Source organism: Sminthopsis crassicaudata, chromosome 4 (assembly GCF_048593235.1).
Source record: "Sminthopsis crassicaudata isolate SCR6 chromosome 4, ASM4859323v1, whole genome shotgun sequence".
Taxonomy (NCBI): domain Eukaryota; kingdom Metazoa; phylum Chordata; class Mammalia; order Dasyuromorphia; family Dasyuridae; genus Sminthopsis; species Sminthopsis crassicaudata.
Window position 1 is genome coordinate 313,892,931 of NC_133620.1, and position 19,748 is coordinate 313,912,678.

The 19,748-nt window shown below is 39.6% G+C and overlaps 1 protein-coding gene across 1 annotated transcript; it reads left to right on the forward strand.

Annotated features, from left to right (window-relative positions):
- Window positions 1–2: 2 nt before the first annotated feature.
- TMC8 (transmembrane channel like 8) lies at window positions 3–19,376 on the forward strand. The gene is made up of 17 exons (XM_074260256.1): window positions 3–123; window positions 4,291–4,506; window positions 5,575–5,723; window positions 7,263–7,412; window positions 10,079–10,161; window positions 10,549–10,685; window positions 11,074–11,221; window positions 11,806–11,976; window positions 12,512–12,651; window positions 13,894–14,020; window positions 14,388–14,485; window positions 15,190–15,373; window positions 16,013–16,143; window positions 16,244–16,399; window positions 17,367–17,445; window positions 17,597–17,785; window positions 18,781–19,376. Exons 2-17 carry the CDS (start codon window positions 4,340–4,342, stop codon window positions 18,823–18,825), a joined length of 2,154 nt encoding a protein of 717 aa, XP_074116357.1. The 5' UTR covers window positions 3–123; window positions 4,291–4,339; the 3' UTR covers window positions 18,826–19,376.
- The last annotated feature ends 372 nt before the right edge of the window (window positions 19,377–19,748 follow it).

Genomic DNA, 19,748 nt, shown 5'->3' on the forward strand with positions numbered 1-19,748 from the left:
TTTTCCCCCCCTCCCCTCACCTTCCTCTACTCCCAGTTTACTATCAGTTCATTAGAGTAAGGCAGACATGTATCACAGAGAGAGCACTGCATCAGACTGTACTGAAGGAATGAAGCAAATACTGTGAGTATGGGGACAAGAGGGGAAGCACAAGGGAGTCACTAGAACAAAGGCTGCCCAGGCTGTTCAGAGAGAACTGTGGGATTGGCAGATGGGAAGATTAGGATCCCAGTGTGGTCAGGTCTGAACAAGCCAACTTTTGATCTAGGGACAAAGAATCTCCCACCTAAGTCTCAAATACCATTATCTCAGCTCAAGATCCTTTCTGCTACATAACTGCAAAAAAGAAAATATCCTTTCAGCTGGCAGAGGTAGCGTTTGGAAGAGGGAGATCAGAAGAAGGGGGGGGAGGTATCTTTCAATTCATTCCATTTTCCTGACTTATTTTTGGAACAAGACTAATATGGGAGAGATTGGAAAAAAACAGAGGTGAAACCTGGGAAGGGTGAACCCCAAGAAAAGAAGGGTCCTTGATATTCAGGGTTCCCAGGACTCTACATTGTCTTCAATGTTACTCAGGTTCCTTGTATCTTTGGTCTGTTTCTCAGGATATCTAAGTTTCATCCCTAAAGAGAAAATTTAAGTTATGGGAGTAGGAAGATGCTTACCCTCATCCAAAGGACAGCCCCCAGATCCTTCTGCCCCTGGGAATTCTGAGCTTCTGGTTTTTCTTTTGCCTCCAGAACTTGGTTAGCTCCTATCTATTATTGTCTGCATTAGAATCCCAAAGCCCTTTCTCTTCAACTTAAAGGTGGAGAAACTGAAGGCAATATGATCATGACTTTTTTTTTTTTTAAAGAAAGTTTCTAAAAATAGAAAGAAAAAGTTTTACTGATACTTTTTGTATTTTATCATATTTATTTTCAATCCCCTTCCTTATTGAATATTCTCTTGGTGACAGAAAATTTCAATTTTGGAAATAGGGTCAGGTCTTTCCAAAACTTTAAGGATTAAGGTAAAAAATAATGAATTGCATGGGTATTAGGTAAAACAAAGTATCCTAACTAGTTGTTGGTTGTTGTTTTTTTTTTTCCTAGTTTGTTTCTAACTAGTTTGCCCAGGACCTCCAGAGAGAACAATAAAAAACTATATACCTTTTCCCTTAGATTCTATTTATGAATATTGCCCTAGATAGAAGTCTGGGTAGAAAGCAAGAACTTAATATGGTTATTAATACTAAGGAGGAAAGATTTCAATCTACCAATATGACTATGTATACAATTATATGTATACAATTCATAAAGGAAAGTTAGCACAATTACAAAAAATTCTAAACTATTCATATAATGAAAACTGAGGTAGAAAAGTACAAAGGAAGAAGAAACTTTTCAGAATGGCCACATTGATTAGAGTTCTAATGGCTGACCCTTGAAAGAAGGAAGTGTGTTTTGTTATCTCTTCTTTGGCATTTCTATTGACAGTTGGAAAATAAACATTTGAGCACCTATCTTCTTTAGTGATCTTTCCATTTACATTATTGCTGTCAGAGTTGGTAATATTCCCTTCATTCTGTTGGCTTTGTTCTGCATCAATTCAAACATATCTTCTTACATTTTTTGAATTCATGTGTCATTTCTTACTGTACAATTATATTTCATTACATTAATATGTCCTAGGTTTTTAAAAATGTATTTATTAATACATTACAAAATACAAATATACAAATACAAATAGAAAATTGAAATATAAATACAAAATAGAAAAAAAAGAAAAAAAATTGGCATTGGCATGTGCATAGCAGAATATGAGAGGATTCAAAATATGTAACAATAAATTTCCATTTCAAGAAAGCTTGTGTAATTATAGAAAACATTGTATTCAGAACTATTCATCTTTTCTTTGCTTCCTTGTAGATTTTCTTTGGATGTCTACTGTGTATTTTTTACTTTATTTCTTTCCCCTCTTTCTTTTCCCCTTTCCTCACTCCCACCTCACTTCCCCTAGTTAGTTAAGCACAAACATATTTCTATGTACATGGACACACACACATATACATGCAAATATACATATGCATATATACATACATGTACATAGATACCTATAATCACACACTAATATACACATATACATTCATACACATCTATGTAAAGCTGTATTATCCTTGTTTGTCTTCTTTTTCTCTGAAGGTAGATAACATCATCCTTCTTAGGTCCAAGTTTTTCCATATCTATATCTATATCTATCTATCAATTTCTCTCTCTCTCTCTCTCTCTCTCTCTCTCTCTCTATATATATATATATATATATATATATATATATATATATATATAATTTTTTTTTTTTTTTGCTGAGGCAATTGGGGTTAAGTAGAGGTTAAGGATCACACAGCTAGAAAGTGTTAAGTGAAAGTGTTAAGTATCTGAGATAAAATTTGAACTCAGATCCTCTTAACTTCAGGGCTGGTGCTCTATCCACTGCACCAACTAGCTGTCCCTTTTCCATATTTTTCTAAATCTAACAACTCATCTTTTCCTATCCTACAGCAATATTACAACCACGTACTATCTAGTTGTTTTGAATAGTCTAAAACAGTATTAATATGGCTGACATACAGTGAAGTTTCCCTATTTCATGGGGTTGATTTTTTAAAAATAATTTCCCACCTTCCCCACCCCTCAGTTCTTTAATACCATGAAAAGGGTTTCTAGGAATATGTTAATATATGAAACTTCTGTTTTTCTTGACTTAGTTGGGATATATGCCTATTAAGGGAATTAACTGAAGGAATGAATAAAAGACAAAGCATTTATTATGCATTTATTGAGCAATGGAAATACAAATAGAAATGGCAAGATGGTCTCTACTCCCAAGGAACTCACATTCTTTTTTTGTAAATTGAATTTTTTTCAATGAATAAAAACTGATTTTCTCTTCCTCCCTTCTTCACCCCTCAATGAAAAAGAAGGGAAAAAAACCTCTTGTAGCAAGAATGCAAAGTCAAGCAAATCAAATTCCCCTATTCACTATGTCCAAAAAAATACATTTCAATCTGCATTGTGAGTTCCATTATTCTAGCATGTTTCATCATGTACCCACAGGACTGGTGTTTGGTCAAAGATTCTAAGATTTCACAGTTGTTTGCCTTTATAATGTTGCTATTATTTAAATTGTTCTCTTTCTTCTCACTTCATTTTATATCAGTTCATACAATTATTTCCAGATTTCTTTGAAACCATTCCCTTTATCATTTTTTATAGCATAACTGTATGTCATTACACTTATATACCATAATTTGTTCAGCCATTTCCAATTGATGAGCAAACTCTTAGTTTCTGGTTTTTTATCACTACAAAAAGAGCTGCCAGAAATATTTTTGTATGAATGAAGAGCTTACATTCTAATGAGGAAAGCAACATACAGGAGATATTTCAAGTCCAAGACAGATGGAAATGATCCTTAGGATTATAGCAGCAAAGCAAATGGTAATGCATCTTCTTTCATCATAGTTGTACTGAGGTTGCAAAAAACTCTAGTAGAAGAACTTTTGTTTTCTAGGTCTTCTATAACTGTGGCTACTGAGGTGGGAAGGATCACAGTACTCACAGAAGCAATTGCCAGTTTGAATCTCCAAGAGGATAATGACTTCTTAGGATACTGACTGCTAAAATGAGGCAAAGCATAAATAGTACCCTGAGAGTGCTGCACTTTAAGGGCTCTTAGGCTTCCCTACCTGTTCGTAGCAGTTAACAGAGGTGTTGGGGTTGGCAAAGAATTATTGAGTCAAAGACTAAGGAAAGTTCACTTTTCATGCATAATTCCATACTGATTTCCAGAATTATTGGACCACATTGCCACTCTACCAATGATTCAACAGTGTCAGTGTTCTAACATTAACTATTCTCATCTTTTTTTCCTCCCATTTTTGCTAGTTTTCATGGAGTCAGGTTAAACCTCAGAATTGTTTGAATTTGTATTTCCCTTTACTATTCATGATTTGGAGTATATTTTTATGTGGTCATTTAAATTTTATGAATTTTTTGAAAATGTCATTTTTTTTTACTTTTTTGAAAGGCAAAGGATTTTGGTGTTATATATTTGCATCCAAGTGACTTTTTTTAAAAATTACAACCAAACTATAATTTCATTGCTATAGAATTCCCCTTGAAGAACTTCTGTTAAAGTTTTTTGAATTATTTTATTCCCTGCACTCGATTCCCAGTTCTCCTAATCTGCTCTCTACATGACACTTCCAAAATGCTAAAGTAATTCTACTTTCTATATATTCCTCAGGTGAGTATCCAGAAGCTCTTCATCCTTTGGTATCCAGGCTTCTGCAGAGATGGCCTCTTTCCTCTCAAGGCAGAGGTCTACTCAATCAGACTCAGAACCTCCTGAATTTCTATCACCTGGTGAGGTGCTCTGGGAGGAGGAGATGGAAAGAATATGTAACAGCAAGGTAGCATTACAGGCACTGCCCTATGCCATGATGGATAAACGGCTTATCAGGTGAGTTTCCTAGGAATTCCAAGAGAAGCATGGATGATGCCCAGGAGGTTTTGCTATTCGTTGATCTGCATCTCTAATGTATGTGGGAAGTGGAGGAGCTGTTTAAAGAGCCTAAAGGAAGGAAAATGAGAAAAAAAATGGGGCACAGAGGGAGGGCAAATAGATAATGAAACAGGGAAGGAGCTTGTGGCACCAATCCTAAGATGACCAGCTAGCTCAACAATAAACATTTATGGCTAGGTCTCAAGGAAGATGAATAATTAAATCCTTTGCACATGAATTTGAATTTACGCCATTCAAAGATATAATTTATAGAACATGACCATTGGTTCCAGCTCAATAGAAATATGTAGGGCAAATTCAAGTAAAGCAACAACTTTAAGGATTTCATTATTAAAATTAATCAGGACCTAGTTGTATGAAGCAACTTCTGTAGGCAAGTTCCTGGAGAACCAGAGACAAAAGTAAAACTGTCATTTTCCTCAAGAAGCCTACATTCTGCCTAGGAGACACAACAGAAGAGAACTATATTATAGTGGGAAAAAATTAATTCTAAAATTAGAGGAGCTAGGTTCAAATTCTGTCACTTACTACCTTTATGTCTTTGGGTAGGCCATTTAATTTTCCTGAGTGCCATTTTCCTGAAACTATTAATGAAGGAATTGAACTAGATGGTTTCTGAGATCCCTTCTAGTTTAAGCTCTATAACCTCATGCATCAGGGAAATCAAGGTGAAAGATTGTAAATAAATAGAAATCAGAAAAGATTTCATGAAGGAGTTGACCCATGAGCAATTAGCCTTAAAGGAAGACTTCTGAGAAGCAGTGATGAGGGGGGACTGCATTCTACCATTGGCAGATGGCTATTCTGATGATGTATGGAGGTCAAAAATAAAATATCACATTCAGGAAACAAATGGATGATTTTTTTGGTAGAACATAGAATCATGTGGATATCAATTTCAGAACTTTCCTTTGTTTTAGAAGTGGGTAAAGTGTGTAGGAAGGTGAGAGGCAAGAAACTGAAACATCAGAAATGGCCCCCTTCACTTTCATCCCCTTCTCCCAGGCACCTCCGAAAGCCAGATGGAATAAAAATATCTTTTTGGGAACAATGGAAGAAGAAATGGCAGCAAGTCCATCAGCATTTCTTGGATCTAGGTCACAGGCTTATGGGGATCTTTGGGCTTTGGAAGACTGACCTCTATGAGATTGGCGGTAGGATTCACACTCCCCCCCCAAAAAAAAAAAACCCTAATACTTCTAATTGTCTTTCCTATAATCCCTACCCATTATAGTCAGACAGGGGAGAAGGACATGATATGGGAACATCAACACAAAAATCCTGTTGATCAAATTCCAGGTTAGTCACAATCTGGATTCCTCCTTTCAATCTACCACCTCTAGTCAGTTCTCAAGACAGCTAACCTTTTTGGGCAAGAGAAACTCTAGGTGGCTATTCTGGATCCATTGAGATGAGTTATGGTCCCAGTGCAACCTCATTTAAATCCCCACTAGCAAACCTGAGGGAAACTGCCCACACCTTCCAGTGGGACTCAGGGAGGTAAACTTCAGGACTAACTCCATGCCCCAAAGACTTGAGGTTCACATATAGTCAACTAAGGAAAGCAGGTGAATTGCCACTACCCTCTCTGATTCCCCGTCTCCTTCTCTCCCTCCCTTTAGCTTGAACTTATGCTTTGGAGCCCCCACACCCAACCTTTTTTCCTTTTTTGGGTAACTCTTCCTACTTGCTTTGATCTTAAGTGACCAATATGAAAATGAGGGTGACCATACATATGATACTGTCCAAGATTTATACACACACCAAGATTTATACAACAACAAATGTGCTCTGTGCTGTGTGAATCCCAATATTGGGCACTGGAAGTGGGAGAGATACAAAGTTTATGGATGGTTCCTGTCATTATAAGCTTATAGTATCACAGGGATGACTTTGGACCCTCACTCATGCCTCATTCAGGGCATAATGTTGCATGTAGAAGTCAGTCCTTGGCCACCTCTATGCCTTCCTATCCTCTCCCCTAGCTTCTACCACCCTCAAAGATAAAGGTATGGACATAAGCCTTCAGAAACCCAGGGCTTCTGACAGGACCTTAGTCCAAAGGAGGCACAGGAGTTCAAATCCTACCTCTTCTCATACTCTCCCATACACATATGCTTTGTAGGGTGTAGCTACCCCAACAGTTCAATATGAAAAGCCCTCCCCAATGCAGTAGCTTCTCCTCAGAGATGAATTGGTAAATATTTCACAACCAGCTTGTGTGGGGGATACAATATACACATGACACATTTTTCAATTTAATCAGAATTATTAACATTTTCCCCATCACCTTCTTAAGTCTAGGCAATCAACAAAATAGTAAATTAATCCCTGATTTGTACAGTATCAGATTTCAGAGGTGTCAGTGTTCACACTGAGATTTTTTTCTTTTTCTTTTTTAAATAGTATTTTCTTTTTTCAAATATATGTAATAGTTTTCAACATTCATATTTGTAAAACTGTGTTCTAAATTATTTTCTGTCCCTCCTTTCTCTCTTCCCTCCCCCAGAGAGCTAGTAATCTGATAAAGATTAAATATATTCAATCCTTTTAAATATATTTCTGTATTTGTCATGTCACTCTGAAAATTTAACAATCAACTTTCCATAAGTAAAACTGACTCCCGCAAGTTCCTGGGGCTTCTACCCTTTCAATCTGTTCCAAGTTACCTTCCCCACCTCTTTGTTCCACAGGGCTCTTTGGCACAGGGATCCAGTCCTATTTCACCTTCCTTCGTTTCCTGATGGTACTCAACTTGCTCACCTTTCTTCTGACCACCAGTTTAGTGCTATTGCCTCTGGCTTGGCTCCATTCACCTGACCCAGGTCCTGCTTCCAACATCTGTAAGTAGCTGCTTCTGCCTCTCCAGTCCATTTCCCAAGCCCTGATCTCAGATTGTATCCTTCCTGACCTGGTCTGCTCTGGAATGTCCTGTTTTGATGGAGGGTAGGAAGGGATGATATTAGCTTCCCCTCCACATATCCCAGAGCTAAGGTCAAATTAGTCTAATGCAGAAGTATTTAATCTTTGGAAAAATAAATAAAATTGTAGGACTACCAATGAAAACAATATATTATAATTATCAAAAAATCTTTTTAAAAAACAAATTAAAAGAACTCAGATTAAGAATCTCCATAGAGGGGCAGCTAGGTGGCGCAGTGGGTAGAGCACCAGTCCTGAAGTCAGGAGGACCCCAGTTCAAATCTGGTCTCAGACACTTAACACTTCCTGGCTGTGTGACCCTGGGCAAGTCACTTAACCCCAGCCTCAGGGGAAAAAAAAATTAAAAAAGAAAAAAAAAAGAATCTCCATAGGAAAAAAAATTAAAAATAAATAAGAAATAAAAGAACCCCTGCAGAGGGCATGAGGGCATTTGCTCAAGTAACAAGATTAAGAAGTATTTGGAGGAGGGCAGGGAAGAAGCTCTCTCAAGGAAAATATCATCAACTCCCCACCCTAAGAATGTTTGTGTAGTGATCTCAAGTTATAGGAATTGGTCTAGCATTCTGAGGGGTAACACATAAAATAATAATAATAATAACAAAAATAAATATTTATATTGTGCTCACTATATGCTAGGTTCTGTGCTAATTACTTTACAATATTAATGTGCTTAATTAATTATTATTTACAATAATAATGTGCTATTATTAATTTGTAGATACTATTATTAATCCCCATTGTATAAGTGTGGAAACTGAAGCAAACAGGTTAATGTTATGGGCCAGAACTCTGAACTTGAAATAAAGGATTCTTATAAGGTACTAAGTCAGTGGAATTGATAGAGACAATGGTTATTTAGCATGGTGCTTAACAGTTCTCTAGTTCAGTACATGTACTTAGTACTTAATATAGTTCTGCAAGATTCACACCTATGATAAGCTCAGACAGAATCAGAACTAGGGAAGGCAGAGAAGTGGTGGCAGTCCTCCTGCCTCCCCCACAGAAACCAAGACACATTCAGGAGGACCTCAAGAAGCTGGCCGAAGCAGAAAACACAGGTTAAGAGGCTTGCCAAGAGTCAGATAGTTAGTAAATATCTGAGGCAAAATTTGAACTCCAGGCCCAGCACTTAATCCACTGCACCATCTCACTGACAACTCCTTATTGTTTGAGAGGCCCAAGCAACTCCAGACTCAGCAGATCAAAATGGTCCGTGGAGGAGAGCCAATTAGTACTCTGCTTTGTATCTTGCCATGTGTCCCCATGTACCTGAGCATCTAAGCATGAGCCTTATCAAGTCATAACATCTCTTTGACTAACAGGACATGATATGACAGAGAATTGAAATAAGGTAGCTTAAAAAAAAAAGAAAAGAAAAGAAATGAGGTAGCTTACATTCGAGCTCTGGCTCTCAGGTTGACTAGATGCATAACATAAATAAATCGTTTCATCTTTCTGGACCTCAGTTCCTCAATTCCTTCAACTATAAAGTGAGAGGGTTATTCTAAGACTCTGCTTAGGTCCAGCATTTTTCAATACTGTATGATAATTAACTTTTCCTAGTCAACCTTTCTCTACCTCCTTTGGGGTAAGAGAGATCTGAATTGGTGAGGTAATATTAGAAAAGTGGGGAGGTAAAGAAGCTGTGTGATCATGGGTGTATTTTAAAAAGCTTATGTCAAACTTGGTTCTTTTCAACAATGAAGTGATTCAGGCCAATTCCAATAGACTTAGGATGGAGAGAGCCACCTGCACTCAGAGAGAGGATTATAGAGACTGAAAGTGGATCACAACATAGCATTTTCACCTCTTTTGCTGTTACTGTTTGCTTGCTTGTTTTCTTTCTCGTTTTTTTTCCTTTTTGACCTGATTTTTCTTGTGTAGCATGATAAATATAATATGTTTAGAATTGCACATTTAACCTATAACTTATATATATATAACTTGCTAATTGTCTAGAGGGGAAATGTGAAGGAGGGAAAAAAATTTAGGACACAAGATTTTGCAGGGTTGAATATTGAAAACTATCTTTACATGTATTTTGAAAATAAAAAGCTATTGTTATTATAAATAAATAAATAAAAACTTCTGCCATTCTACTCAGAGCCCAAACTAGCAATTTGCTGTTTTTTGTTTTTTGTTGTTGTTGTCGTCATCGTTGTTGTTGTTGTTTTGGTTTTTTTTTTGTCCAGGGCAAACAGCACAGAATATATCCTCAAATCAACTTAAAACAAATTCAGCTGTATAGTTTGGGGTGATAGTAAGAGTTCAGACACTTCAAAGCACAGGCTGATAGTGGAGAGGCCACTGAGGAGAGGGGAACAGATAGAGCCAGAAAAAGGAGACACTCATCTGAAGGGCAGCCAGATTTGGAGAAGGAAGATCTACCCCTGATAACTTCCTTTTTTTAACTAACTAGCTGCTAACCTCAGTTGTTTCTACATTGCTAAAGGACTGTTAAGTATTGTCATTGCCCTCTAAATTGTGTCATCCTGGAGAAAATATTTGATTGCCCAACCATAGTTATGGCCCTGTTTTCTACCTAACCTGCTCCTCTTTCTCCTAGCATACCCTTGTTCTAGCAGCCATGAACCCCAGCCTGATCTGAACCAGATCCATTTGCACTTGTGGGATATCTTCACTGGTAGGGTGAGTATGACCTTGTCTGAACAATGGAGTGGAGAAAAGGTAAGAGGAGGGAAAGAGGAAAGTCTAGATGCAATCACCTTTAGGCTAACAAAATAAGCCCCCAAATCTTTTGGGGATATCTTGGAGCAGAGTGGTCAAAAAGCATAGGCATATTTCCAGGCTGGGCCAATTTGTCCAAAGGCTCAGGCCAGAATGTTCTCATCTTTTTTAACAACCAATAAAACTTTTTGGGTCTCACAGTACATCTATCTTACTTTCTAAGAAAATTGAACCCTGTTCAAAGCCTGAGTGAGAAAGAAAGATCATGATCAGACTGGGGAATAAGCAGAGAGAACATCTCTTGGTCTCTGAGATGGATCTGCCCTTCCTTATCCACCCTTTCCCCAGGCTTTCAGCAATACTTACCTTTTTTATGGCTCATATCGAATGGGACCAGAGAGTGATTCCCAGTACAGCATTCGGCTAGCCTACCTCCTCAGTCCACTAACCTGCCTGCTCCTCTGCTTCTATGGCACTGTACGACGGTAAGATTAGAATTCTTGTTCCCTATTCACTTTTCCATCCTTCCACCCCAGATCTTTTCTTCCCTAAAACCTAGCTCCATTTAGCCACTTGTCTGCACCAATGGTGTCTTTTCTGTTCAGGGTTGCTCAATCTACCTACAATGCCCTGAATGTAAGGGTCCTTTCTCTTCTGTCTGCCTCCCCATCTCTGTTCAATGGCCAGAAAGGGCTGCAAACAGGTGTCTCAGTCTCCGGGGTAAAGAAGAGAAGGTAAAGCCCTGGGTCAGTAAGGGCTTGAGAGGATCTGGAGCACTGTTCTGCCTCCTTCCTTCCTCCAACTCCCAAGACGCACACACACATGTGCACACACATACACATGCGTGCACACGTATATACCTCTTCTGTCTAGCATGGTGAAAGGGCTGCTCCATAAGCAATTGCTGAGCAAGGATTACAGGCCCCGACTCAGCAGTAAGGTGTTTGTCTCCTGGGATTTTTGCATCCGAAACCGGGAAGCTGCCATCATCAAGCAACACAGCAACAGCAATGAGTTCAAGGTGCCGTGTCTGGGAGCTGTGATGTTGATGGGGTGGGAGGGAAATGCTTAACAAGGGAAGAGGGGGAGAGGGCTAATCTACACAAATATCTCAGCCAGGGTATGTATGAGATGAAGATTCTCCATTAAGGCTGAACATTTCAGAGCTAAAAGACACAAGGAAGAAGGAAGATCTGATTTCTTAGACTCTGATTAGTGACTTTTGCATCTGTACAAATGACATAAAATATTCCCAGGGTAAATGGCAGGAAACATGCCCTCCATTCAGTTAGGGTGAATAGTGGTAGTAAAGAACCTGGAACAATGAGAGGCCTGTGTGGTGGGGGAGCTGGGTAAGTTTTATTTGAGATTGTGGTCATCTGACTATGTCTTCCACCAGGACCCTACTCCTATTTCTCATTTAAATTTACCTCTAATACATCTCTACATTAGCCCTAAATATGATTCTTTTCTGCTTTTGGTCATCCCCTCTGACCAGGTGCCTATATTAGGTGCAACATAATCCTTTTACTGTTCCTGTTCTCATCCTTCCCCCACCCTAATCACATCCCATCCCACCTTTATCATCTTGTGTTCCCATTCCAGATAGAGCTCCAGGAGGAGCAGCGTGCTCTGCAGATACAACAGCAGACAGGAAAACAAAGGGCCCGACAGCTTCTTTCTTATGTGGGGCTCAATATGTGCATTGGACTCCTCGTGGTTGGGGGTATCAGTGCCATCTATTGGGCCACCAAATTCTCTCAGAACTACCAGGATGTGAGTAGTGGTCTTTTCCTTCTTCATGAGGGCTCATTGTTAAATAAGCCCACTCCTCTTCTGGGAACCAGCCTCTACTGATGATAAGAGCATTATATGACAATATGATAATGGGGGATTCTCTGTGCTACTTCATTGTGCCATGGATTCATATTAAGAATTTTAAAAGTTATGCCATAAAAGTTCAAGCAATAAAAGACCCTCCCAAAATGGAAAGCTCTCAGTATGGGACCTATGACAGAGTTCTTATCAGTTGTTTAAAGACGAGCTAAGTTTGGATATTAATTATTATCAGAGTATTGATTTTTTTTCTTTTTTTTTTTTTTAAGCCATAGCAATTCTTTTAAGACTTTCTACCAAGGCATGGAAATGATTGCAATTTGAATTAGTAAAGGTGTAGACACACAACAAATTCTTATATGAAAGGAATCCTTCCTTCCTTCTTGATCTGCTTTCTATGATTCTTCTCTTTCTGTAGGACATCCTGTCTACCACTTTATACCATTTTAAACCCCTTATTTCTTTCTTCTACTAGGAGTCCCTCTCTTTGCTGATTCAATATCTGTCTCCTACCGTCATTTCCCTCGTCAACAGTCTGGGGCCCTTGGTGTTTGGATTCCTGGTCCAACTAGAGAATTATCCCCCCAACACTGAGATCAATCTCACCCTTTTCTGGTTAGTACTACCTTGGTAAGGGACAAACTCCTGGGCTTGAATTCAAAATGTTGGTGTCCAGTGGATCTGTTTTTAAGCCAAAGCCAAAGAGACCTCCAAAAAAAGCCTCCCTGAATTCGTGACTGCTACCACCCAAGGATCTAAGGGATCTATCTCCTTTTTAGATTGTTACACTGAAACTTCAGTTCTTTCACTCCTTTCAGTTGTATTCCTCAACAGCAAATTGAGTAAGTTCACCGTATTATACTCAACCAGGTATTTATTGCAATAGGAAAGTACTTGATCATAAGAATCCAAGGGTACAAACATAATACACAGAAACAAATTTTATATACATGGTAAAATTAGAGACTATATTAATCTAGCTTAAAGTAGAAATTGTACTCAAGATTTTCTTGAGTTCTGAATTATTTCTGTCCAGTTTTCCAAGCTTGGTTCTGCCCAACCTGTCTTTCTCTACCTTCCTCTCAGATAAGTTTCATTCACAAATTTTTGTATTCAACACAGGAGCTATCCTCTCTCAGCTTTGCTGGGCACTGAGGAAACAGCATCTAGCTTTCTTTTTTTAGGGTTTCTGGGCAATTATATAAGTTATAATAAACACATACTTATATGCATTTTGCTTAAAATGTCCCAGTCCTCATCAGTCTTTCTGACTAATGCATATTTTAATTCTTGTTCATACATCTTCCCAGTAGCATCTTGTTTGGTCCCTTATCACATGTTAACAATTAAAAGCATGTGCATTAGTATCTGACATATATAAAATGGCTTTATCTCTGTAATAATACAAGCATGATGGAAGAAAGAACTATTCAAGCTGCCCATTTCTTGGAGATAATCCTTGAGAATGTGACTTCATAAATGACAGTCACTTTATTCTTCTACTGAACATCCCTGGATGCTGTTGTCAGAGACCATGGGTAAACCATGAGTATGACCTAATATAAGATTTCTTACAAGTTTTATATGTTCACATCTGTTTATATTAATCCATCCTATAAGGACCAGACCTTGGGACACTCTTGTCTAAAATTGCTCAAAGGATCACTAGAAGTTGAAATGGGTGGTCTCCCTCTTATACATGGCAGCCTCTGAAGGACCATGCTGACTTCCCCTTCCACTTCCATAGAGTAGGTGCTCCCCAGGTCTGTGCTTACTCAGTCTGAATGACCTGGGCCTGCAGTGGGTACCTCTATAAGTTGGATTCCCTCCTTTTTACTCTGATTTGTACTTCCACAGGTGCGTGGTTCTGAAGCTGTCTAGCTTGGGCATGTTCCTTTTTTCACTGAGACAACAAACAATGCAATGTCCTAGCAGAAATGACCATTCCAGCTGTGAGCCTCATGATTATAATCGATGCAATCAGGTGACAAGCACTTCAGGCTGAGGTGGAGGGGAACGTAGGCTGCTGCCCCCTTTCTCTCAGAAGTCAGGACAGTTAGGATCACAACTGGTCAGTAACAGGACTCAGATCCAGCCTTTGTATTTTCCTTTGGCTCCCTGACTTCTTTCTGGAGACTTTATATTTTGGCATAACCCCTGAAATGCTTGGCTCTGATCTTTCCCCTTCCTTCTCCATCACTGACCAGACCAATCAGATACTTTGCCTTCAGGGTTGGGGATGTAACATCAGACCACACATGAGGGTAGTGCTCCCTGGATGCTCCTTTTCTAGAGGGTAAAAATGGGAAAGGGTATGGGTCACTGGGGTCTTCTCTGTTTTCTATTTCCAGTGCTGGGAGAACTTAGTGGGTCAGGAGTTTTACAAATTGAGCATATTTGACTTCTTCCTCATGCTGGCTTTTGCTTTCTTGATCACCCTACCAAGGAGGTAAGAAACACTGCCTCCTTTATCCCATCCTGTCCTCATTGTTCTGGGAGATGAGGGGGAAATACTAAGGAAAATGTGTCAAGGGCTAGAGAGAGTGATGGAAATGGAGTGTGTATATGTGCATCACTGTGTTCACCAGTATAGATATGGACAGTATAAATCACCATACATAAGCATGTATATGTGCATCACAAATCTGGATCTGTGTGTGTGTGTGTGTGTGTGTGTGTGTGTGTGTGTATCTGTTATTAGTATATTAGGGAAGAGAGAAAGAAAGGGAGGGAGGGGAAGAAGGAGAGGAAGGAGAAGAAGGAAGGGAAAGAGAGTGGATGGGAGAGAGAGAGGAGGGGAAGAAGGGAGAGAGAGAGAGAGAGAAAAAAAAACAAAGAGGGGGAACAGAGGAAGGGTGAAAGGGAGAAAGGGAGGGAGGGAAAGACAAAGACAGAGACAAAGACAGAATATATGTTCAAAAGCATCAGGAAAAAATCAGTGTAACTGGACTGCCCCCACGAAACTATGTTGTATGCAGATGCCTTTTTGGATCTTGGATAAGTACTTGTCTTCTTCAGGCCTTAGTCCTTTTCCTTCAACTTTGGCATCCTGCAGTTCCATGATTTTAAGTAATAGATAAGTATCTCTTACTTTTTTGCACACATGATGTCTAGGGAGTATTCAGTGGTACCCTTGTTCACTACCTCCTTCAGGCTGCTGGTGGATCATCTTTCAGGCCAGTTCTGGCTCTGGCTGGGCAGAGAAGAATTTCTGGTGCCCAAGAATGTGCTGGACATTGTGGCTGGACAGACGGTCACCTGGATGGGCCTTTTCTACTGCCCCCTCCTTCCCCTGCTCAGCAGCATTTTTATCTTCTTCACCTTTTATGTCAAGAAGGTAAGAAGCCATTAGTGGAAAGAGATTAAGCATTTATATGTCATATTTATATAGTACCAACCAGGTTGCACTATAAAATGCTAAGCATTTTACAAATATATATATATATATATATATATATATATATATATACATATATATATATATATGTATATATATATATGTATGTATGTATCAGATAAATTTGAGATAGAAGCTTTGAGGAGATTAGGTCAGGAGAAAATAGGAACTTAGAATGGAATTTTTTTTCCTGGACTAAATTCAACTGATAAATAAGTATCCACATGACAGACTTCAGTTATGCTGTCTTTCAGAGAATACTGCTCAAGTCAATGAGTACCCAGATCCTAGGAGGTAGGAAGAGCATCCTTCCAAGACAATAGTGGAAAGAAAACGCAACCTCCTCATGTTGGCTCCCTGAAGCAAAGCCCTAGTTGCTCAACCCTCATTATTACTCTCCTTAGAGAGCAATCTCTATAAAAATCTCCTTAGAAGGAGAGAGAAGTCAGATTTACAGGTTGTGATACTTTAGCAAACGTGAGGACATTAGGCAGGGAAATCACAATAAGCATTAGGTAATGATCACTCTGCCTTTTAAATCTGGGAGAGATATACCTCTCCTCTCTGATCTCCCAACAGTACACTCTCCTCAGAAACTGCAGCCCCTCCCCTCGCCTCTTTCAAGCCTCCAGTGCCACTTTCTTCTTCCAATTGGTCCTCCTGCTAGGCCTCCTTGTGGCTATTGTGCCTCTTCTCTATGTCATCAGCAGGTAAGAAGTTTCAGGAGGAGGGGAGGAGTTTCCCTTCTGGGGGCATCTGCACTCCTCCATCCTCTCTGATCTCCTTTCTCTACCTTTTCCCCTGAAACAGCCATTCCTCTGAAAACTGTGGCCTCTTCTCCAACTACTCAGCGCCGTGGCAGGTGGTTCCAGAGGCACTGGCCATGCGACTCTCACCACCAGCCCAGAAAGTCTTTCACTACTTTGGTTCCAATGCTTTCTGGTATCCCATCCTCATCTTATTTAGGTACCGTCTCTGAATCAGAGGAGGGGTGGGGGTGCAGGAGCCAAAGAACAAAAGGCAAATGCACCTGGGAGCTAGTGGTACATCTGTGAGAGCTAGAACCGGTTTATTTCTTTTTCCTAGTGTTTCTAACACTGTGCTTCATATATGTAGATGCTTGGTACATGGGTATTAAGTGAATGAATGAATGGAATCTGTTTGATGTGAAGATGGGAAATACAGAGACTTGAAAAAAACAGAGGATCAAAATTTTATGTAGGAATTCTGAAATAGAGATCTCTAATCGAGAGATCTAATTAAGGCTCTAAGAGAGCCATTTTTCCTCCTTTTTCATAAAGATCAATGACTTGAAGATCAATCAAGCTAGCTAGTCACAGTTTTCATTATTTATCCTTACTATGCTGGCTGCCCTGATGTTGATTTTTTTGTGTATAAAGTGGAAACAGAAAGAAAACTAGAAATTTCCTCTTCCTTTTTTTTCTCTGGGCTTCAGTTTACTCATCTGGAAAATGAGGAATGGCCATTAAAGTGCCTTCTAGCTTTAAATCTATGATCTTGTAGTCATTTAAAAAAAAAAGTCATGCAAAAGGTTCTTTGTTCTAAAAACGAGTCTAAATCCTAAATCTGTGGTTTAGAGCCACTGAACACTTTTTAAGTAATTGAAGAGAGATAGGAAGAATGAGGCTTCCCTGTATTTTGTAGCCTGGTGCTCCCAAACGCTTTTCAGATTGATTTGGATCTCAGACTGATTTGGATCATTGAGAGAGAGGAACTTCTGGATCTATATAGTATGTTTATAGGATGCAAATCAGCACCTGGAGATTTGAGTGATCTCAGATGGATGGAGGGGTGTTCTACAGCAGTAGGAGTTGAGAGGGCTGAAGGAAAAGCAGCTAAGGATAAGGAAGATGTGCCCAGAGCTGAATGAAGCATGAGATTTGTTACTTTCTATTTTCCTGTTTCCTCAAAGCCTTGCACTGACTGCATGCCTCTCCCAATCTGGGGCCAATAAAAGGGCCATCAAGGACCTTAGGAGACAGCTGCAATGGGTGAGTGCACTGAAGAGGCAGGTGGCAAAGAGCTAAGGTTGGGACCATGGGTCAGGGACGAATGGAGTCTTGCCCCAGTAGGAAATTAAGCAGGATTTCATTCTTTAATTACCATTTCATCTGAGTATACATTCTTTAATTCTGCTTTTAGCAAGTACGGGAAAAATGGCACCTGGTGGAGGACCTGTCACGACTTCTGCAAGAGTCAGGAGGGTCTGATTCTTGGGCACCTGAATCCTTGAGTTCCCGACCTTCCCGTCCCAGGTCCTTCTGCCCTGGATTCCCTTGTCCTGGATCTCCAAGACCCAGATCATTTATGGCAGGATCCACTCATTCTCAGGTCATTAGTTCTTCTCCTTTCTTTGATCTACCACATTTCCCTTTCTTTCCACTTCAGAACTCTAGTTCCAGGGAGACTAAAAAAAGAGGCCTCAGCTGTGACTTCTTTACCCCATAAAGTTGGAGGCTCTAGTGAAAAAGGAACTTCTGGATGATCAGTGCCCCTAGGTTCCCCTCCTTTCGGTGCACTGGTTTTTGAAGTCACCTACCTTTTTTCTCATGTTCTTTGGTCACACAATTGACCTCCCCAATGGAGTCTTTCTCTCTGGACCAGAGACCTGGAAGTATATACTGTATATGCCTACATTTCCATATAAGAGGAACTTCCGCATGATCAATACTTCTAATTTCCCCTCCTTTTAATTGTAGCACTTTTATTTTATTTTATTAATTTTATTTTTTTTTTATTTTTTTACCATTGCACTGTCCCAGGCTTTTAAGATCTTCTGGGAAACAGGGTTAACATACTTAGGTGACTAATGTAATGCATCCTCTCATTAGTCAAGCAGACCACACCTAGCTGATACCCATATGGTCAGCCAATTCACTATCAGTACCTTGCTGCACACTCACTCTCCCTCCCCTTTTCCTCCCATGTCTTTAGTTGAGATTGAGTTAGGGCCACTTTCAGCTCTTACCATGTCCCAGAGAACTAATACAGAGCCAGGTATATTGCCCTGGAGATTTAAGCTTTGAAACATTTAATATCACTGGAGGAAGACCTTTATCCCACATTCCTGCTGCCTGGGCAACATCCCAGCTCTTTGATGTGTGTAAAATGGGAGAGGAGTAGTAGTGTAAGTGTAATATTTACCTACCAGAAACCTTTCTAGGAAATTACTTTGCAAATGTTTAAGCTCAGTGAGTTGACAATCTGCAGCCTGCACGTAGATTGTCTGAATTGATTATCTTTCTCTAGGAGCCTGGAAAATGACGATTTGGGGAGAAAGAGACGGACAAAGTGTTTTCTGATCATTATATTTCTCTCCTCACTAGGAAGCTTATGGCACACTTACTCCAGTTGGAGAAGAAGCCACTTAATAAGATGGAGGAATATTAGATCTGTGCAGCCCCTTGCAGGACCAGCTGTTTCTTCTTCCGCTACCCTTGAAAAGAAGACTTGAAGCGAACAATGAAAGCGACAGGGCCTGAAACTTGACCAGCGGCAACTGAGGCTGCCGGAGACAGGAGGGAGCGGGAAGCAGACATAGAGGCTGGATGCAAAAAAAGATCTTCAAGTCTCCCAAGACAGGCTTACCATTGGGCTGGCGAGCTGGAGAGTGAAGGTTGATTTCCTTTCTAGTGTTTCTGCTCTCCACTATCCCTAATCCACAGAAATATCACAGACATGGCGCGCGCACACACACACACACACACACACACACACACACACACACACACACACACACACCTTGACTTACCTTCCCATATTTCTTTCTATGTTACCAATCAGCCACCCCCCAAGAGCTAGCAGGGCACTTGGGAAGAGTTTGATAAGTTGACTTCATATGAAACATGTGAACCATTTTCTTTGTCTTTTTTTTTTTTTTTCTTATATTCAATAAACTACATGATCGTGGTATATTAAGTAACTGAGTTGTGTCTATAGGGTGAGTGGTTTTCAAAGAATTGAATCAAGGTTGAGGTTCTAAAGGCATCCAAACATGGGGTGAGGAGAGAGTCTTTAAAGACTTCAGACGTAAAGTAAAGACTTGTTAAAGGAGATTTTATATTTTTATATTTTGAGTAATATTTCATACCTACCAACATGACAGCTTGAAGCCATAGGCTTTGCAGTATAGAAACAGCCCAAGCATGTGTTGATTGAGAGCCCTCTGGTGGCCACTGAGAAGACTGCAAGTCTTTTACCCACATAGAAGCACCCAGACCACTGGACCACGGCTGGTATTGCTGGAAATACCAGCAATCAATTAAAAAAAAAAAAAAAAAAAAAATCAATTAAT